Source organism: Mustela nivalis, assembly GCF_964662115.1.
Source record: "Mustela nivalis genome assembly, chromosome: 15".
Classification (NCBI taxonomy): domain Eukaryota; kingdom Metazoa; phylum Chordata; class Mammalia; order Carnivora; family Mustelidae; genus Mustela; species Mustela nivalis.
In genome coordinates, this window is record NC_139034.1 from 74,573,148 (window position 1) to 74,595,603 (window position 22,456).

Genomic DNA, 22,456 nt, shown 5'->3' on the forward strand with positions numbered 1-22,456 from the left:
GTCTACTTGCGATCTCTGTCAAATAAAATTTTAAAAAAGAAAGAAATACATTCTGCCAAAATCGAAAACGATGGATTTTTAGATGTTGGTATATCATGGGGCGCCTGGCTGGCTCAGTCAGTCGAACGAGAAACTCCTGATCTTGGGGTTGTGAGTTCGAGGCCCATGTCAGGTGTAGGCTACTTCAGAACAAAATCTTTAAATATATATGGACAAGTATATGTCAGCATATTGTGATTTTTCAGATGCAATTTAGTACAAAATTCATTAAGTGGAAAAATGATTCTCTGATTTTATAGTAAGGCTTTTCTTATTGAAAAAGGAGAGCTCTAATTAAAAAACAAAAAAGGCTGGGTAACCATGGTTTGGGCAGACGGTAGCATTTCTGAGGGTACGGTCAGCAAGAATTGGCAGCATCGGGAGTCTGAGCCAAGTTCTATTATTAAAGTCACTGATTATGAGGCCGATTCCTCAGAGGAGAGAGCCAGCCCCTAACCAAAGGCAAAAGGTTCCTCTCCAAATACACTAACTTGGAGAAGACAGAGAATTCTATAGGCCTCCGAGCTAAATTCACCTACCCTGAGTGAAAGTCCTTCCGACTGTCAAACCTCAGGGTGGTCAATATGCCAGGGAGAAAAGAAAGGGCGGAAAATCACACACCCGGAGATGCAGTGAGTCACGGGGAGTGCCCAGGAGTAAGGCTGCCAGGTGCCCGACCTGCGAACACCTCCCCAGGTCAGCACCATCCGACAGCAGAACTGCATGAGACTACGGCAGAAAGGGCTCCTGAGGTAGGACGGAAAGCACCACATACTTCTGGAAAGACGAAACTGAGAGCTGGGCCAGGGGTGAGCAACAGGAGGGTCGGGGTTCGACTAGGCGTGGTTGGCTCTGCAGAGAACACCGCAGGCATCACTCAGGACTGGCATTACCGTGGGCAAGACTTTCCTTCCAAAGCGGGTCCTTCACACACCCACCCACCCTGCCCTCCCCCGACTCCTGCCCCCCCCCCAAAGAAGAAGCAAGGAACCAGCCTGCTGGTTAACCAAAGATTCGATAAACCAAATCCATGATCCTTGAAACATTCAGGTAAGAACTTTATCAAAGAAGGCCATGGGGAGTTTGAGACTTTCCTGCTCAGAGCACAAGAATGCCGCCACACGGTCCCACCTGAGGCTGAGTCTCCATCGGGCCTCGATGGCTCCAGATGCTTCCTCTTTCAGAGACATTAGTCACAGCGGCACTAGCGTGTCACCACAAAAGATCGTACTATTTTCCATGTAGATGGCAGTTAGTACGGACTTCTAAAATCTAGAAAATGAGACCCATGCTTTTAATGGCAGTCTTTAAAAATCCTATAGAACAGAATTAACACTATTCGAAGAAAAAGGAGAGCAGTAATTTACTCCCATGTTTTAGAGGAAGAACAGAAACTTCAGCAATAAGATGGGGAGATACAAGAGCCCAGAGGCATCCCAGAGAGCGGACTGGAATTCCCGGGCTGGAGGAGGGCCGCAGGCAAACAATCCCATGCTCAGCGGAGGAGAGAGGAAGCGCCCCCAGTTTGGACGGGTTCTTCACCTGGTTCTTCAGGCCCGGTCTGAAACATTCCTCCAAACATGATGTGGCTGGTAACCACTCTGACTCAGTTCTTTTAATATAAATCATTCTAGGGACTGGCCCAAAGTGCTGGGAAGAGTTCATAAGACACAGGTCTTTGATCTTTGTGGCTTTGCCATGTATGTTTTTAAAATTTCTGGAATGCACCCAGGGAGGCAAACTGCTTGACAGAAAACACTATAAATATCCGAATAAATAAATACATACAAACATCTGGAATCCTGATTAAGCACTATAGTTTTCTTCTTTTGCTTTTTTCAAGGACGGGGGTGGGGGGCGGGTAGAGGACAACCACCCCTGAACGGCATTTTTATTTTTATGAAAAAATGTCCTACTCTTTCCTCGTGATAAACCCCCTTTGACACGAAGATGATGTGTAAAAAGCCGCCATCTGTAAGTCCGGAGGAAAAGGGAGCTGATGGTGTCCTGTAGTTACCTCCCCACAATGACACCACATAAAGGCCATTCTAGAACCAAGACGTTACTGCAACTCACTTTTTAAATAACCCATGGTCGAGGAGTATCTGTGATGTGGGAGTCATTAGTTCTACGACAAAAATAACTCTGGACGACAGGTTAACCTGTTCTGGAGCAAACTCCGCGCACAAGGACCGACCCTCAGTCATCACCCAAGTGTTTCCTGCTCACACATAGAGCAGAAAAAGTTAGTTTCTGCCTCTTAATGAGGCACGATGAACAGTAATTAACGGTGAGAAGACACGTTATACTCAACACAATCAAATTAAAACCCCCAAGAAATCAAACTGGCCACAGACCCTGTGCTTCAAGTGTGAACCAGGACTCAGATATTAACAGGAATGGCGGCATGTTAAAATACCTTCGAGAAAAATCCTGGGAGTATCTTGTCCTACGCCGTCATGAGGTCCCCTGATGAGACAGAGCTTTGGCAAGCACAGATAGGCAAGAAGGCATCTGACCAGGAGAAACACTTCTCATAGCTCTAGAAAGGGGGTTAAAAAACTCCCCACACACTGCTTGATCCCCTGCTGGCCTGGGGCTGCTGGGCCCCGCGATCACTCCTGCCCACGCTCACTGCACACCAGCCAGGAGGGCCCGGGTCACCCCCAGCACCCCCACCTCACATTCCCACCTCTGCATGACTCCAACTCCCTCTCTAGCCGGGTCCTCCAGAGACGCCACACACCAGCCCCTCCTCAAAGCTGCTCAGGCCTCCTCGGACACCCACACGGTCCCCGGGGCCCCCTTCTCCGCTATGCCGACCACAGCCATGCTAACATGGCGACTAACGCGGTATCTAGCAGAAGACACACAGGGTTTGGGGATGCTGTGCTCAATCTATGATTCAGGGCTCAGTAAGTGTTTCTCCACAGACGGACGGAAGGGTAAGCGCGTGTGCTCAGAAAGCCGCCTCTTCAGCATTTGCCTTGTTGGGAAACGAGAGAGACTGTGACTGTGAGAACGGAGGCCAACGCTGAGACAAGCAGGCAGCGACTGTCCAGTGGAACGATGAAAGGGGCCTCCAAGGGCCAGCTGTCCATAAACGGTGGGGGCGGGGGAATAACCACTGGTCAAATTCAAGACAAGAAGGATGGTTCAAGCTTGTTCCTGTGGCAGCTGCAGCCCAGGAACTTGGCCCCGGCACAAAAGCATGAGGGCAAACTGTGTGGGGGGGTTGGGGTAGTCAGGAATCCTTCCAGCTCCCGGGGCCCCCCACCAGGCCTGGCGGGGGCAGCGAGCTCCATGAAACAACTCGCCCACTCGGACAGTTCTAGTGCCTCCACCTTGAGGCAGGCCCCACCTACAGAAACGGTCTATACCCAACAGATAAAAGAACTCATCGGGTTCTGCAATCGAAATCCCTTCTTTGCAGCTTCCAGATACTTAACGGGCCAGCATCATCCCGAATTGCATTTCCCCCTCACTGTTTACCCACACAACTCCCCATCGTGGTAGCTGCTTGAGAGGAAAAGGTTTCTGCGCCGAGTAGCTGACAGGTTAATCACATCGATACCAACCCACGCTTCCCTAAGTGTCATGGTGCCCCCTGGTAAGAGGCTGGCAGCAAGCCAGAGGGAGAAGTTTTCATGGACTTCAGGCTGACCTCCTGGCCTCTAGCACCCATTCTGATCTGTTCTGTGACCCGCCACTGGATTCTGATTCTGAGTGTTTCCTCAACTATCTCCCCACCCCCACTTCTCCTGGCTCCACTCAAAAAGCCCCACTTCCTCAGCCCTGCCTCAGGTTCTGCCTCCCAAGTGTCTCCTTAGCAGGACGTTAACTGCTAGAACTCTAACACGCCATCACTAGACCAGCGCGCTCCTAGCAGCCTGCCTCATGGACACACCCACTCCTTTCGATATTTCCCCAGCTGTGGGTTGGGATGGTCTTTGTTCTCCAGGCTCCCTTGGAGGACAGACCCGTCCATGGGTCTTCCACAGCCTCCAGATGAGAAGCACCACAGACCATCTAATGGTCTAATATAAACTGCCCATGGGATTTGCCTGGTGTATAAAACCCAATATGGAATTAAAATGTCTCTCCTGCACAGGTAAGCAAAATGAACAGCAAACCGTCTCAGTAATCCAGGCTACCAAAGGCTGCACCAGGATGTTGTCCCTGAAGGACCAATATGCCTTTCTCTTTGTGGACAGTTTAAAAAGATGCATATCGAATAATGGCCTTTCACATATTCGTTAAACATCCAGGAACTAAGGAGAGTAGAAATTTCTATGTAAGGGGGGAAAAGGCTGGACAGAGGGTTTGAAATCTCTAAGGAAATCATTTAACTTTGAAGAAAAAAATCAGAAATTCTCCACGGGCAGGATCTGGTGTCTGCCCATTGTTCCTGGTAAAACAGGAACACAATTGCAGAATATTCTCGGCCTGCCGTTTATGGATTTCCATGGCTAATTTCTGCATGCTACTTCTTCTCCCCTTTTCCCTCCAAATGCACATTCTGCCCACCATTCCCATCCCTCTCGGGTTACGTGTGCTATTGTAACCTACACGAACAAATATTCATCTCCTAAGAGCTATACGGCACAAGTTTTTCATGCATATTAGGGGAAAATCAGGCTTCCGCAAGACATCAAAGTCCTTTCAGACCATGACCTTATGGTGTTCCTTACCAGCATTCGACACTCGCCTGCATTAAATAACACCTGTATAGGCTTGTAAGGAAGAAAACTCACTGCCGGATCCCAGTCTCTCCGACGGGCACCCACTCCACGGGCCGCAGACAGAAAGGCAAGTGGCTCATCGCTGAAAGGTTTCTTTCGAGCTGAACAGAGCCACTAGTCACAAATCTGAAATTGCTAGTATTTTCATCAGAAAGGAGGAAGAGAGCTTTAATTCACCAAGACGCTACGACGTGGAGGCAGCAGGCGGCTCAAGGCTGAACGGGTCGAGCCGTCGAACGCGTGAGAAGTCACCGAGATGGGAATGGAGGAGAGAGCCCAGGGAAGCAATTTTCTTTCCTCGGATCAAAACACAGTGTTCCTTACCCTCGGACTTTCCAGGTCAGTTTGCTTTTCACCTAGGTCTCTCACTTTGTCTCTCGAGCATTTTGTCTGGATCCGTGCTTTATCAGCCAGTTGCTTTTGCCTGGCATGAGTCCTCAAAACTCCACAACAGAAACAAGAAGGTACAAAAGTTGAAGAATGCCAGACGCCTCCAGAAATGCAAAATGAAGACAGAACACAGGATACTATGACTATAAAGCCCCATATTACCATCTCTCCTGACGAAACTGCCTATTTATACAGGGTGCTGATGGGGGCGGGGGGGTTCTAATGACATTTTTTATATGTTTGAGCCAGTATTTGAAAAGAACCTTACAGGCAGGGGCAGGAGTAAAGAGACCACAACCTTGTGTTACTTGAACCCAAGCAAGGTGAAGCTGGTCCAATCGGCCCAGGGAGCCAGCCTCACCCACAACAGCAAATGGTGCTTTAATGCAGGACACCTATTCCCGCATTTCTGAGTTTTTCAAAAAACTATCAAAACATAAAGGGCACTGGAAACAGGTTCTCCCAGAAGGAGAGGAAATAGTGATGCATCAACATTATACACCCAAGTTGACGACAACGATAAAAATCTGAAAGATGGATAAAATTAGGATTAGATCCTGTCCTTACACTATTTGAAATAAAGCGAATGAGCACCCTTAAAGTATCTCACTATAAAACACTGACCTGGTGATGTGGTAAGATTTCCTAGACACTATTTTCCTGCGAATTTCCAAATATCACTTAACTTCGGTGGAGAACAACTAAGAAAGCAAAACTCTACGTTATTGAGAAAGATTTAAGATAGAGGCAGCAAGACACAATGAAGAATATTTTTTGTCTTTCTCGTTAGCATGATTTGTGAATGGAGGAGCTTAAGTATCTAAAAAGCGATCTACAGACCAAAGCCTGAATGAATCAATAAAATGTATCTGTAAGTAGGATTCACAGGGGCTGATACATCCGGGGCTCCAGGCTGTTAACCTAAGTTCTAAGCCCACCACGACAAGTGTGGTACTGCACCACAAAGCTTAGCAGGATGGTTTGTCTGAAAATATCCAACAGGAGAATTTACCCAGTCTTCTATTATACCCCACACCCCCATGCTTCTTTTTATCTATAGGACCACTGGATGGGATTCCTACAATATCGAAGACATTTTGCTCTGGTTCTCTCTGTAGGAAACTTCCCAGAACTCCATTCTATCCACCCCATGAACCAAGACCTCCAACCATATTATTCCCCCATTCAAAGTCAAGATGAGCCCTACTAAACACTGAACTGCATTTCCAACACAGCCTACATAAAGGTACTTCTGTCTTCGTGATTGCACACGTTTTGGAATGGTGAGCAGTACTCCTAATATGATAGGATTTAAGAACTACTACTCTTTCTCTCTGAGTCTTTTTTAAGTTATTTTAAAAAGCTCATACCAAATGCTATGTTGTGTTCACTCCCCTTTGAGGACCCGAATGGCAAGGAAGGGCCTACTACAATCCCATGATCCCAAGCTGTGTCTTATAAAACCAAATACTATAAATGTCAGAGCTAACATTTTCCTAAAACATGATCAGCTTTAAAATTAGCAAAACGTGAAGGTGTGACAGAAATGAGGCGGACTGTCGTGGAAATATCTGCACTCCCATTTCATTACAGCCTTATTCTCAACAAAGTCTACAAACAACCTAAGCGTTCCTCAAAGGGTGAATGTATGATGATGTCTCACACACACACACACACGCACACAAGCACTACCCACCTTACTACTACTCAGAACAGAAGGAAATCGTGCATTTGCAACCACATTCACGGACCTTGAGGACATCCTGCTAAGTGAGATAAGCCAGACAGAGAAAGACAAACACTGTGTGACATCTCTTAGATGTGGAATCTGAAAACACTGAACTCATACAAGCAGGGAGTAAAATGGTAGGTGGGTGTGGGGGGCCCGGGGGTGGGGCACGATCTAGGCGTTCACACTTGTAAGTCCTAGAGATCTAATACACAGGACGGTGATTACAGACAACAAAAGGGTATTATAAACAGTAAACCTGCTCAGAGACTAGACCTTAATTGTTCATGACACAAGAATCACCATGTGACATAATAGTGGGGTTGGCTAACACCACCACACCAATCACACTGCAATATAAATATATCGACTAGATGTACGCTGTATGCCTTAAACTCAGGCATTGTTGTATGCCAGACGGGTCACGAAAACGGACAAACAAATAAACAAAACCATCATAAAGTCATGAGAAGGTACTAGTTGAAACTCTCTAAAAAATGCAGAGCCTTGAGAAGGGGTTAAAGTGATCATCTGGTTTTCAGAAACAGTCACTTTCCGAACATCCACCCCCTCCTCCCCCACCTTGGGACCAATTCACTTCCAAATGCTAAATCCCCCTGAAAATGGATAAAAGCAAGAAAAAGCATAAAAAAGCTGAATCAACAGAATGAGGAAGGTAAAGACCGCAAATTTTGAAGTATTTCTTACTCTTGTATTTATACACACACACACACACACACACACACCCTGACTGCAAATACAACGATTGCATACACCTCATAACATGTGTATGACGTGCTGGACTGTCCAGGACATGCAAATTTTCTGAAATTTTAAAAATATTTCTGATCAGCTTGATGTCCACATCCATTTCACAGGAACTAATACGCAAGACAATTTCACCTTGATCTGGAGAGCTACCATTATTGTGTAAAAATATTATAATGCATAGGGAATGGATGACACGGCTTCAGAAAATGCCCACGGAGAATTCAGAACACAGTCTCTGGTTCTCTTATGCAAAATTCCCAGCACACTGGTGTATGGAGATGTTTAATAAATATTTAGTTATAATCTGTATGCAGATTATAATCTGTGGGCTGATTAATCATTTGGAGCGATCACCTGCTTAATTTTCAATTACAGGCATCGGAACTCTCCATTCCCACATAATAACCAGTGAGGACAATAACGACAGGAGTGAACAAGGAGGCGAGGACGAACGCGCATCTGCTACGTACAAGCTCTCGAGGCTGAAGGGAGTGCGGACTTCTCGGTGCCTTGTTGCTTCTGAAGATGAAACGAGACAATGGAAGTGACGGGATTTTGAGAGGCTGAAACTGTCAAATAAATTTACGATGTTGCTATAAAATGCCAACACATAGGGAAGTGTTCCAGAGGTAGCCTACTTCGGGCTGATCCTCAATTTGATAAGCCACGGGGTAATAAACGCCAACACACAACACCTCTTCCGTGGAAAGGAGGCTCATAAAAACCCTCTGAGTCTTGACAACCCTGTTGTGCTTGTCCATGCCATCAAACTGTTTCTAAGTGACTTCTGCAAGACCACAGAACCATGGACTTTCGGAGTCAAGGGCCCTCTCAGACATTATGAGGCTGAATAAAAATGAAGACTCAGAACTAGTTAGGCGCTTGCCGCCTAACCACTAACAGAACTAACTACAGACAGGTGTTCAACCGGTTAACTCTTCTATCTTCACTTGGGTCTCTGCACCCAAACCATGCATCTCTTCATATGCCTCAATGCTATTAAAGTCAGCCGTAAATTACAGCATTAAATATTAATGCTAATTGGACAGTATATATAGAAGAGCTGTATTTGTTCTGCGGGCTTATGATTCCTTTAAATGTTTTAAAAATATAATCTACAGTTCGTAAGAACGACCCCGGAATCTCATTTTCTTCCCCAGCTGCTTTAACCATATTGTGTGTAAGAAGTTTTGAGGTATCAGAATGTCCATCTGATAGAAATGCAGAAAGACTGCCTGGAATTAACTGGAGTGAACAAACCACAAAATGTCTCTAAAAACATCCCATGAATAAAATTTGAAGGCTTGACAATCTAAAACTGCCTTAGGTCAACTTTAACTTTCAGTTGTGAAATTTGTCATTTTTCATGCTTTTTGAAAAAGGTGAATACATAGAAGTTCTACATTTTGACCCGTTAGAGCACTTTCAAAAATAGTAAGTTCTGCTATTCCCAAAAAGTATATGCACTTCCCTGGAAAGATTCCCATGTTCCATTTAAATAGAACTTATTTTATAAATTTCAAACTGTCTTTCCTTAATTATACAATAGACTTCTGTAATAAACTTCAGCCATATCATTTTTAAACAAAAAGTAAACCAGATGTTTGGTACTTATATGCAAAATTGAGCTCTCATTGTGAAACCAAATTAAATTAAAATGAACTCTGGAATGAAGCTAAGCCCCCAGTGAAAAACAACAAACATACACACACACACAAAATTAAAAAAAAAAAAAAAGATGTTGTTTTGTGGCTTGTTTGGTGATTTACCTGTTTTTCCTTGCATCTGAGAAAACACACACCCCATTCCCCATCCCCACTGTTTTGTCAAAATTAGCAGATGCATTTGGATTTTGTTTTTTAAAAAAAGGCAAAAAAAAAAAAAGCCACCTCTAAAATGTCAACATGTCAAACAGTCCAAAGTTAATCAATGTCAACTATATGATAGGCATCGTTTCCAATCCTTTACATATATTAAATCTCTTAATTCTCACATTAAAAGGTTTGGGTCTACCACCCTCTTACCATCCCCACTGTATAGACAGAGTTGAAGCAGAAAGAGGTGAAGTCATGCAGCCAAGGTTTGTTGGTGGCAGAGCTAAGATTCATATTCAGGGAGGCTGCCTCCAAAGTCTTTACCACGGAGCCCAAATTATACTCTGGCTCAAAACCACTATTGGGAAAGACAAGAGAACTGTTCAAATGGGTGTCATTAAAAATGAAAGGTCACTCTATTTGCTGGTTGATTTTCAAATGTTAAGTTTCACATCTCTTTAATAGAATCTAACAATATGAACCTTATTCTGGTGTGACGCTCTAACTAAAAGTCTCTCTCTCTCTCTCACACACACACACACACACACACCACCCCAACCTTCGCCAGTGCTACTTAAGACAACTGTGCTTCGGTCAAAAGGACCTTGATGTAGGGACATAAGAATTCAGGGAAGAGAAAAGATGGGCTATTAAAAAAAAAAAAAAAAAAATGTTTATTCAAATGTAGAGGATACTCATTCTGCCACCTAAAATGTCACACCCTCCTCTGATCTAGGGAAGATTTAGTTAACGTTGATAGAGTAAGAACAAAGACAAGACAGCATACCTTGTGTGAAAGAAGACACGAGTGGTCAGAACATTTGGCATCAAGGATTAAAGCTTCTTGATTCAATTTTTAGAATTTCCTAACGCATGATGAATCTCTTCACCTGGGCTAAAGACTTGACAATTCGTTAATAAACAGCAGCTTATCTGATGGTACGATAAATCACTGTCTGGATGACACAGGTGTTGCCTTTTAAAAGTACTCTGGCTATTTTTGTCAACAACTATTTATTTAATCTTGAAGTCAAGGAAGAAGAACAATTTTCTAGTAACACTGATGACTCATCATCTTGAAATGTGCGTTTATTTTCCTTTCCTACACGGGACTATGTCAAGACCGACGTTTAGAAGTTAGCACCGTAAGGAATACTTCCGTCCACCGCAGAGCTTACAGGTGCAACTCCTTCAACTACATCTGACTCCTGTTCGTTTTTATGCTACGAGGGAGAATAGAGAGAAGATTAATATCAGCATGAGATATAATTTCAAGCTATTTCTGCCATTCTATTCTCCAAAAAGCTAAAATAATGAATTTATAGTTCCCCCAAAGGAAATAAATTTAATGAGCCCCGGTCATTCTGACACTAACAGAAAGAGGAAAAATTCTACAAGAAAGGACTATATACAAAAACGCCACCACTTCCTTCTTCATCTACTTTTAAATATTTAACGGTAACAAAAAAAGTTAATCCATGATTCTTACATCTCAAAGCACCGCTGTGATCTAGACATATGGAATTATATGTGTGAGAATATATATGTCAGGATAAATCCACAAACACTGCAAGATCCGTTCGCATACTTCATGCATAACAAAACGTAGGTGCTCACTACATTGTACGCCCGAAACAAACATTAACACTATGTAAACCACACCGGAATTAAAAATTTGTTTTTAAATTTTAATGTTTTTCTTACCACTCTCGAAACTTTTCATACTTTCTGACTTCATGCCTCAAACTAAGGATACTTCCAGAAACCTCCACTTAAAATTTAGAGACCAATCAAAATCATTAACCAGTTATTGATTTCAATATCCTAAAAATCAGGGACGTAAGCTGAAAATCAACCAGAGCAGACACACTGGTTTCTACTGATGTATAAACAACGCCTGCTCTAGAGTATTCTTTCTACCAACAGCCGACCTGGAGGCAGGATGTTCCCACCACGAGAGCACAACTGTATTTGGAATAACGTCTGGATAAAGATTTTTAAACACATAACAAGTCTAAAATAGACTTTCCAGGTGTTCAAGAGGTTGAAACATTTCCCCATGTGATACAATCTATTAAAATGCAAATGTAAAAAAGAAATGAAAGGAAAATATTTCCAGAACAGAGAACTTGATTTTCTGATAGCTTTCCACTTAACCACAGTGTTTTAATAAACTTCCATTCAAAGTGTTCTTTGAAGCCTGTTGCCTTTTTTTTTTTTTTTCTAGATGTTAAAGCGTTTCCACCTAAAGGAGGGGGAAATTTCTGAAAGGTTGATCCTGGTTACTAAGAATGAAAAGAACAGCGGGCAGATCATGGATGGATTTCATGACAATATTGTCAGGGAGAAAGCTGCCATTGCTTATGCTCTATCCTCTGGCAAAGCAACTGTAACACACTTTGGGGTGCCTGGGTGTCTCAGTCTGTTAACCCTCTGCCTTCGGCTCAGGTCATGATCCCAAGTTCCTAGGATTGATTGCATCAGGTTCCCTGCTCAGCAGGGAGTCTGCTTCTCCCGCTCCCTCTGCTTCTGCCCCCACTTGTTCTCTCTCTCTCTCTCTCTCTCTGTAAAATAAAGATTTAAAAAAAAAAAAGAAAGAAAGCATCAGTAAGCAGGTTCTAAAAGCCCAGGAGAAGTATGTATGAATACTTATTCAAGGCTAACTTGCTTCTTTCTCATGCACTTTCCAGAGATGAGCTCTAAGCACCTAGATGGTTCCTGATGGGTCAGGAGAGTATTGGAGTAGCATCAAAAGTCTGGTTAAAAGCCAGGCAAGGTTTGCTGTAAGCTTAGAGGTTATTATCTTAAGTCAATCACTTACTTTTGTTTCCTAAATTCCCCCCCCCCCCTCCAACTGGTGTGATTTTTCATTTTGAAACAATTGGTCTTGAAGTTCCAGGAAAACAGTTTTGGAAATTTTATGAACTCAAGGCCAACGACTTAGGTAATTGATTATGAAAAAGAAATATACCACAGGGCCAGGTGTGTAAGTGTGTCTTGTGTGTACATGTGAATCAAGATTATCTGGCCTACAAGTGTATTCAGTCTTGGAATTGGTATCTTCCCTACATGGAATCATCAAATACTGACACTGGATAGCATTTTTGGTTGGGTGAGGGCAGCAGGGAGTTGGTTGTTTTAGAAATAATCCATTGTCTGCAAATATTTAAGTTTGCAAATGCCTTTAAAAATAGGAACTTTTTGTTCCAATGCTTGGGACCACAACTTACACCCAGGAGAGGACTAGGAAATGCTTGAGGAGTGAAAAACACTTCCCTCTTTTCACCTGTGAAACCCGAGGCAGAAAAGTGACGGGCACAGCTACCCCAAAGCTACGTTTCAAGAGAATGGGGTCTTCCCCACATCAAAACCTGCATCTCAACTCCCTACTCATAGTTCAAAATGTCTACTGAGGTTTTAAGATGCATGAAGTAAAACTATCAGGTACCAAATATTGAAGCGTTTACATCTGTCTTCAGTGCACAGCCAAAACCCCAGGAAATACATTAGGTGTTTGGCAATGTCATTTCCTGGACTGGTAGATAACAGGAGAAGCTGGAACCTTTGTACGGTGCCTTCCATGAACCACACAACGAACCATGTATATAGGTCTTCTCTTCGGGCCATCACATACCAGAAACACGGTCCACCATAAATAATCTATTACAAATTCTACTTTAGAAAATAAATAGGGAAGTGTTCAATTTAATGTCAACACCGAGTGTCAAGACAAAAAGGCTCTAATTCTATTTCGACACTCTATAGTTGCATTGTTCTCAAAGGGCGTGGCACAGGGAGATGCAAATTCACTCCTGAAACCACCCCTTCTATCCCAACTTCTTCTATGCAGCCAACAAATACTAATCGGCTACAAAGTGTCCAATCCTGCGTTCAGAGGCTTTTGCAATAACATAATAGATGGGCTCTATGAGGACTGTGGCCCCAAGGCTAAGAGAAGAGACAGGCAGTCAACATGTAATTACCTAAATTACAATTTAACCATAATTGAGACAAGTACTATAAAGATGTGATTTAAAACAACCAAATTTTAAAACTTTATGTGAAATATAATGTCACAGGTTCGTTGCTGTAAATGTCTGGGTTTTTTTCTTTCTTTCTTTCTTTCTTTTTTCCATTTTCTTCACATCAAAATAAATGATAATGTTTAAAGGAAGGGGGCTCGTGGGTTAAAGCCTCCACCTTCGGCTCTGGTCATGATCATGATCATGATCCCGGGGTCCTGGGATCAAGCCCTGCAAGCTCTGCTCAGCAGGGAGCCTGCTCCCCAGCCCCCGCCTGCTTCTCTGCCTACTTGTGATCTCTGTCAAATAAATAAATAAAATCTTTAAAAAATAAATAAATAAAAATTAAAAAATAAAGGAAAGGGGCCAGGGAGCAAATGATGAGAAGATGAAGATTTCCGTTATAAAATGAAAATCAAAGTTCAGTAGAGCTACAAAGTCAAACTGTGGACAGGGACAACTGACCGTAGACCAAAACCATATAGAATTTCGATCCCGCAAATTTCCATCCACTCACACCACATGTCAGAGCACGGTGCTTTTATATATATTTATCGATATTTATTTGGGTTGAAACCAGCCCAGAAATACTACTCCAAATTCTCTTGAATGGTTGCACAAAAGTGATAAACTATGTCATAAAGATACTTTGATGTGTTTTCTGTCACAAAGAACTACAACGTTGAAGTAATCATCGGCCTATGATTTTGGGGGGTTGGTTAAATAATAGTATTTGAATTACTTTAAATCACACACTCCAGAGGGTAATGCCAGAGCACTAAGCACACTAACACGAGAAACTGGAATACACTAGTGAGGTCCTGAGTACCAAAATCTGCCTAGCTCCAAACTGGCTGAACACCGAGGCAACACAAACACAAAACTAATGAAAACAGGGGAGTTTGGGGAGTCTTACGATCATAGCTACAAATATTAGAGTGAAGTGAAGAACTTCTATATTATGATACATATGTCACTTAATGGGGACTCTCCTGGGAAATAAAAGAACACAAGTAAAATAACATACTTAACAAATTCCTGAGATATTACGGGATTCCCACTTTGAACAAGGCCCAGGTTTCCCAAATCTTATCTTTCTGCCATTTTATTGGACAACCAGAAACAGTGCTTTCTCTGTTGCTAAGCTGTCAGTATTTCCATGTACAATGATTGTGGAGGGGGGGAAAAAAAACCAGGACTAAAGACTACATTCTAATAGATTAAAAATATATATCAAAATGGTGCAATATTTACCAACTCTGGACAAGAGCTATAATAATCATCTTTACAGAGATTACTGACAAAATAACAATAGTAATCAAATATATGTAACTATGTAACTATTTAAACCCCTAACAAAGGCTTTTATGATACTATTAGCAGTAAACAAGCAACTCCCATAAAATATGACTTAATATCACCCTGATAAAGAGTTTAAGTACATATAACTATTGTTATGTGAAAAAACATTATTTTTAATATGTGACAAGCCGACAGGATTTAATTACCACACCTACTTCAAAACTATTAGCTGTTTCATTCAAACCTGAAAAAACAATATTTATACGGCTATTGAGAATCATTATGATTGATGCAATCTTTTGTGCCATTCCCTTTAGAGTCACTTGCATTTGTTATTATTAACAAGGAAAAAAAGAAAAGGGAAATGTGTGTTTCTGTTTTGCAACAAAGCCTTTCAGATGATGACTAACTTCTTCCTTTGAACTCTTTAACTAATGTACATATAAATATGTTCTTTACAATGTGCACAAGCAAGGAAGGGGGGGCAGGGGCAAGCCTGTAGGACTTAAGCCAGAATTAAAAGCAACCTAGGCAAGATGAGTACAAGAAAGCTGTCAGGATAGATGTTATTCTTACTCTCAATTTCTTCCAGCTCATCTGCTCTCAAGGAAGAAAAACCATAGTTTCTTTTAGCCATATCCACAACAGATCTCACTTGAAAGGAAACACAGCCAGTGATCTGGCATGAATGGGCACATTACCAATTTTCCGGCATCACTACTGAATATTTATGTCGGTGACGAATGATGACACCGGTGAAATATTTTAACACGAAGCCTTGCCTTGTAAATCGTCTCAATGCTGTGTCAAAACAACACCTACCATAAATCAGAGGTTTTAGGACCAGTATTTCTTGTTCTAACATGCTACCTGCTCAGCAGAATCACTTGTGTGAACAGGCATAGATTAATGTGTGCTAAGCACAGCCATCTTCCCTCCTAACTTATAGAGCTATAATTTAACAGGCCTATTATCGTCAAGGTAATTTTGACAGTGCTGAAATATTATACTTGTTAAAAATATGCATTTAGCACTAACTCCAGTGGCCATTTGAACGGAATAAACAGAGAGGTATCCCTACAATTATCTTGCTTCTCCACTGATGACTCTTTTTCGAGCAAGGCAGCACAATGTTGACAAGTGATTTTATAAAGACTCCGGCAAGACAGTTCTTCTGATAGGACAAGAACCTTGCCACGCGGCTCTCGGGTCACTTTTCACTTCTCCTCGAGTTATTTAGTAGCAGCTTATAGTGGATGCTAAAGTGTCCCTTTCCAGGTTCAAGAAACAGAACAATGGTTCAACCCTCCACCACTCACCTCCCCCCAACGCTCAACTCCTATCCATGCATACCCCCAAATTCAGGATAGCTCAGATTTGTGAAGGCATCTCCAGAGGCTCATTTCTGACCCAAATTAGAAATCTTAATCCTTTGGGTAATTCGAGACTTTGGATTAGGAGGAGACACAAATAGGTCTCTCACAATTCACGGTCCATACATTTCCTGGGCACAAGCACCTTCCACCAGGAGAATTAAAGTGAGAGAAGAAGAAATTACTCTATTTTTTTTTTCCTTTTATATTACTTTAGCCCTAACTTAATCTGTAAGGGAAGGGGATATATGTGTGCGCTCTTCTTAGGCTGGAGACCTAAATAAGAGAACTCACACGCCACTGTAAAAAAATCAGTCCTGTGACACGAATGCGCTGGCCACAGCCCAGTGTTAACTTTGCACTTCCCCGAGAGAATAAACAAACACCAACATTACAGCGGCTCCCTTTCTTAAAGCCAAATTAACAAACGGGATGCAAACAAACAAATATTTATCTGGAATCCATTATGGTTGATGCACTCAGCCAAGTATTGTCGCCGTTTCCAGGCACGAAGAAACAGGACAACTGTCCATCTCGTCTCCAAAATGAAGGGTGAAACTCTAGAGACTGGGTAGGAATAGGACATCTCTACGGACTCTGCTGGCATGGAAGGAAACTGGAGAAACTGGTCCTAGTTCTCCCTAAACTCATGTCATACGAGCGACCATAGTCTTACCCTTAGGAATTAAAATATATCCAGTCAAGATGTCAGCGGCTGCCTATTCCAGTTACAAGGCCAGAAGGTGTCAGTTAAGAAATCCAAGCGACCCTGTTAGAAATGTCAGATATTCTGGGACAACACTGTAATTCATCCATCATTATGTCTCAAACATAAGGACCTACAACAATGGCTTTAAAATTCTGTATCAACAGTTACAAAATACAGACTCAAACCATAAAAAAATGGAATTTCTAAGTTTTAAATTTAAAAAGATAAAAATCAAATAGATAAAATAAAATATAAAATAAAACAGGTTTTTGCAATAAAGTGCCCAGATTATATCCCTGAAATACCGTAGATCATGCTGCCCTCTTGTGCCAGACATAAAAAATAAAACAAACTCAGGGCGACCAAGGAAAACATGGTTTACACTGCATACAGGAATTCTCTCTTAATGTCTGAATGATCCTCCTTTTGACCTGGGATTTGTGTTACCTGTGTCTTAGATCTGACAGAACAGAGATGGAGGAAGACAGAAGTTGATCAGGGAAGAGACAGGTGCAGCCCACAGCACGGGGACACAGATCACATCCACAAAGCCACACCTCAACTCCAGGTGCAAGTAGAAAGTGCTGGAAATGCTGGGACAGTGGAGAACGCGCAGCTCTTTCATATACAAACACAACAACATTACCAAAATCCACAGAGGAGGAAACGGTTGTTTAAAAAAAAGGAAGAGAAAAAGAAGAAAACTGGCTTTTGCCCTTCTGAGAAGATATACTAGCTGACTCAAATTTTACCCAAACAGCTTAAGATCGATTGGTTTATGAAAAATCAGTGGGTAATAAGATAGTGCATTACAGAAGCAAATAAGGTATATAAACTTCATGCGAGCACATATAGGTTCAAAATGGAGAGAAACTGGCCGTGGAGGTTGGAGAGATGGAATCTTGTCAAAAATTAGAGCTCTGAAGGGGCGCCTGGGTGGCTCAGTGGGTGAAGCCTCTGCCTTCAAGCTCAGGTCATGATCCTAGGGTCCTGGGATCGAGCCCCGCATCGGGCTCTCTGCTCAGTGGGGCGCCTTCCTCCCCCTCCCTCTCTGCCTCCATCTCTGCCTGCCTCTCTGCCTACTTATGATCTCTGTCTGTCAAATAAATAAAAAATCTTTAAAAAAAAAAATCATATAAAAAAAAATTTAGAGCTCTGAAGTGGTGAGTGTGAAGGCTCTCCCACTGATGAACACGATGGGAGCGATAATGAGAAGGGAGACAGCCCATCCCGGGTGGGAGCCCCTGTGAACAAAGGGAAAAAGACATTTCCACAGTCCGGATCAGGGTCACTGAGAATATTCCAGAACAGGTAGAACTGAAAGTGACCCTGGAAGGCAACTCTAGCAGGACACCTGCAAATCCAGGCGAGGCTATGGTGTCGGCAGCCCGTCACCACCCCCAGTCTCGCTCGCCGAAAACTACCCCCAGGGGAAAGTCCTTCCTATACCTTCTCTTTTCCAAACTCCAGGACACTCTCAAGACCATGAGATGGACTGACTTCTTCCTGAGAGGGTGCTCTGAATGACAAAGTACTGAGAAGAGAACCAGGTGCTTCCTGATCTCTCCAAGCTGCTCAGAGGACACTCTGTAACTTGGGGGTGGGGCCCATGACATCACACGAGCACTTGTAACCATTTCACGTGGATACTTAAAGGAACTTAACAATTGAGCCCCGCCACCCCCTCAACTCTAGAGGGGAATTGTTTTTTAATATTATATAACCATTAAAGCACATACCATCAATGATGTCTACTACGAACCATAATTCGAGCCTTTGGCTTGTTCTTCCCCTTAGATTAAAAACTACAAAACTTGGGATCCTGGGTGGCTCAGTGGGTTGAGCCACTGCCTTCGGCTCAGGTCATGATCTCAGGGTCCCTGGGATTGAGCCCTGCATCGGGCTCTCTGCTCAGCAGGGAGCCTGCTTCCTCCTCTCTCTCTGCCTGCCTCTGCCTACTTGCGCTCTGTCGAATGAATAAATAAAATCTTTAAAAAAAAAAAAAACCTACAAAAATTTTAACCCTATGGTAAAGTCTACCACTTAAGATATTTTTAATTAAAAAAAATTTTTTTTTACTCTACCACCAAAAAGAATAAATAATTCAGGGTCCCTTAACGTTCTGGGCCAACGAGACCTATCTTTGGAGTCTTTCCTTGGGCTTCTGTTTTCTCGAAGGAATGAGGACCGGCTAACAGATGGGGGGGGCGGGGGAGGTGGGCAAGGTTAAGAGTGGTGTGCCACTCTAAGATGAGCGACCCTGAAGACTGAGACTCGGTCCCAAATCCTTGAATAATATATAAATCAGCATGAGGAAAAGCCTGCAGGTCTTGAACGGGAAGAGCCCAGTTAACCATGGCCACGAGAATTCAGAGGCTGTGATAAGAGAGATGCAGCCCCACTTAACCGCTCCAAACTTTATGACTGCAGCTCTCAAAGTAACTGGCAAAGTGGAGCGGGCTCCTGGTGTCCGATTCGTAAGTCCCTGTCTGACGGCAGCCACAACAAGACTGCTCTCTCGTGGGGGCCTGTGCGGGTCATGGTGTCTGTGCTCTGCGAGGGGCCCGGACTAAACAAACATGCGGAATGAACCGCATAGAATACTGTCCTGGAACAGTCTTATTTAACCCTCATGACAGCCTCGTGAAGCACAAAGGTCAGCTCAGAAATTGCAACCCACCACTTCGTCACTGTAGCTAAGATACCATAGGCACTGACTCTCCGAGGTGCATGAATGTACTGATCTGCTTTATTCCCACAATATCTTTTTTCTTTAAGATTTTATTTATTTGTAAGATAGAGAGAGTGCACACACGCAAGCAGGGGGAGCGGCAGGCAGAGGGAGAAACAGGCTCCCCACCGAGCAGGGAGCCCGACGTGGGACTCGATCCCAGGACCCCAGGATCAAGACCTGAGCCGAAGGCAGGTGCTTAACCAACTGAGTCACCCAGGCGTCCCTTAGTCCCACGGTATCTTGCTAAGGGAGTGTAAGTACACAGCATCCCCATTTCACAGGTAAGAACGCCGAGGCACAGAGAAATTAAGTAACTAGCACCTGAGGATGAACAGAACCACAACTAGCTCTTAGAGTTAGTAGCTGGCACCAAGTCTGAACCCACGCAGCTGGATCCACAGTCCCCACTGATCACTGCAACATTCCACTTTGAGATTTGCCCGCCCAGCAGCATCGACACGCTTCGGCCGGGTCACAGAGCTACTGAACAGCCAGCCCACCTCCCTGCCTGGACAAGCCCTGTCAACTGTCCCCTGCAGAAACAAAGCCGCGCTGGGCCTGAACAGAGGGAACACATGTGGAGGGACTGACTCTTCACAGGAAGCCAGGTCAGGAGGCTGCCTTCAGAAGCAAGACAAGTCAAGGGCCTAGGGCTGGAGGGTCAACCACTAAGGCACTTCCGGGTGCGCTCATGTCAAGGACCTCACTGCTGCCGATCTATGTGCAAAGTGAACGCTCATTTGTTTTCCACAAACACTGGAACAGAAGCTTCTAGGCCCCCCATAGTCAGATTTTGTCTGACAGGAAGCAAACCATCAGTGGAGCTTTTTGTAGAAAAGGAATCAACACACAAAGCCATTTCTTCCAAGCCTCTCCTCCGTTTCCAGATGCTGAAATGTGGCCAGACACTAACTGTGTCAACAAGGCAGACTGACTGAGGAACGTGGGTAGACATCTGACTTACCTATTGGGTTTCTATCAAAGAACAACACCGGAGCTCTCAGAATGGACTCGAACATTTTGTTGTGCAGAGTTTGCGAAGAATGAACAAGGACGTAGAATACCAAAAGAGATCTCGCTATGCCGAAAAGGACGGTAGCCACCGTTAAACCTGAAAGAAAGAAACATCGCTCAGAGAACATCTCCTTTCTTCAGCGATGCCAAAGCACGTCTGGCAGTTTAGAAAGATATTGAGTATTTTATTCCATAAAACACCATGGATTCTGTAAGAGTTCAATGCATTTGTAAGATACGTTTGTAAAGAACATAATTTCTTTCTCTCTCATTAAAGTGAAACTATATGTAAGAAAAAAAAAATCAGGTGTAAACCACAATTTCAGGCTAGGCTTTCCTAATTCAATTACAAGTTCTATTAAAAACTCAGAAGGAAGAGAGAGAATTATAAAAACTAGTCGATCTGCCCTTCTCCACATTTCAAGTTTTACTATTTACACGTCTCATAATATAAAACTGCGGTATGTTAGGACGCCGGCATGTGAATTAACAGGAAACGCGGCAAATGATGTCCCATCTCTTTGTAGCAAATACCCAGGTGGTTTCTACAGAATATGAAAATACCATATTAAGTGACAAGTAGAAAATCTCTCAACTGAACCGCAAGAAAATACAAATTCTGGGTTCGTGTGAAATCGTCTCAGTGAGTAATAATCTCTCCCGCCAAGTGTTTTATACAAAAACAAGAGGCATCTTTAAATGAACAAAATCATTTAAATTATGGATTTTATTACGGACACAAATGAGTACCTATCTCCTGAACTCCCAACGCTAAACAGACGGTGGTCATTTTTGAGAAAAATACCCCATCAAGTGCACTTTTCCCCTTCAGCGGACACCTCACTGTTGTTTACACTCTCAGAGCTGCTCAAATGCCTCAACTCTGTCCACAGACATTTTCCCCGTTTTCCCGGGCACCCCCCACCCCCCAGCGCCCAGCGTCCATCCCACTTGAATGTGCAGTAAACCGTTCCTTCCTCCCTCCGGGCCCCTCGTGCCTCACCAACGTGGAAGGTAAACTGCTCATGTGTTCAGGGTTTCTTAGCGAGTGCTCAACGAAATAAATACCAAATTTCAGTGAGTAGGTTTTCACAAAGATCACTCACTCTATCTTTGCAGAAAGCTTGTACGAGCGTTTCCGGTGAGAATATTTAAAATTTTAGATGAGGCTTTTCATTAAAAAGTATGTGATGCCACCGATATTCTAAGCACTCTTGTGAAAACAGAGTGCTGTGTTAATATTAGTCTGGCAAGCCAAATGTTAAATTAATCACACAGTTGGGGACGCGATAACATTGTGATCTCAAGGTAAGAAAGAGAAGGAATCCTAATTCCCAGACACAGGATTTTTCCCTGCTTAGCTTCTCTCTTAAGTAATTAGTGAAGCCCAAGAGAAGAGCAGTGTGGGGTTGGGAGCTTTGCATACCTGCGAGGGAATAATGCTTTTATGTGGGGGAACCTTGCTGCCAGAGGATTTCATCCAAGTTCAATAAAAGCCAGGGGTTTATTCAGACAGAATTGGAACAATCCGAACCACAGGGTGGGGATCCGTTTCTAATCCCCTTGCCCATCCAAATAATGATATAAGATTTAGCTAAAGCAACCCATTAGAATAGACAATAGCCACAAATTTCCAGTGGCTGATTTTCTGAATGCTCAATCCTGGTTTAACTTCCAAAATCCAGTACAGAGCAAATTAAGAGTCTTCATTCAACCTCTTTCTTCTAGTAGATTTTAAAAATAATTATTCTAATTAATTCACAGAGTAAATGCGACTCAGACTCTTAATCTGTTAAGACATTACTGAATTACTCCTG

General features: G+C 43.1%; 1 protein-coding gene across 4 annotated transcripts in view; it reads right to left on the reverse strand.

Moving 5' to 3' along the window:
• ABCC4 (ATP binding cassette subfamily C member 4 (PEL blood group)) overlaps window positions 1-22,456 on the reverse strand; it is a 246,336-nt gene that overhangs the window by 110,082 nt on the left and 113,798 nt on the right. For all 4 annotated transcript variants that reach the window (XM_082700685.1, XM_082700688.1, XM_082700687.1 and 1 more), the window contains exon 19: window positions 20,590-20,736. In XM_082700685.1, the coding sequence (XP_082556811.1) occupies window positions 20,590-20,736 (147 nt within the window). The remainder of the gene's footprint in view (window positions 1-20,589; window positions 20,737-22,456) is intronic.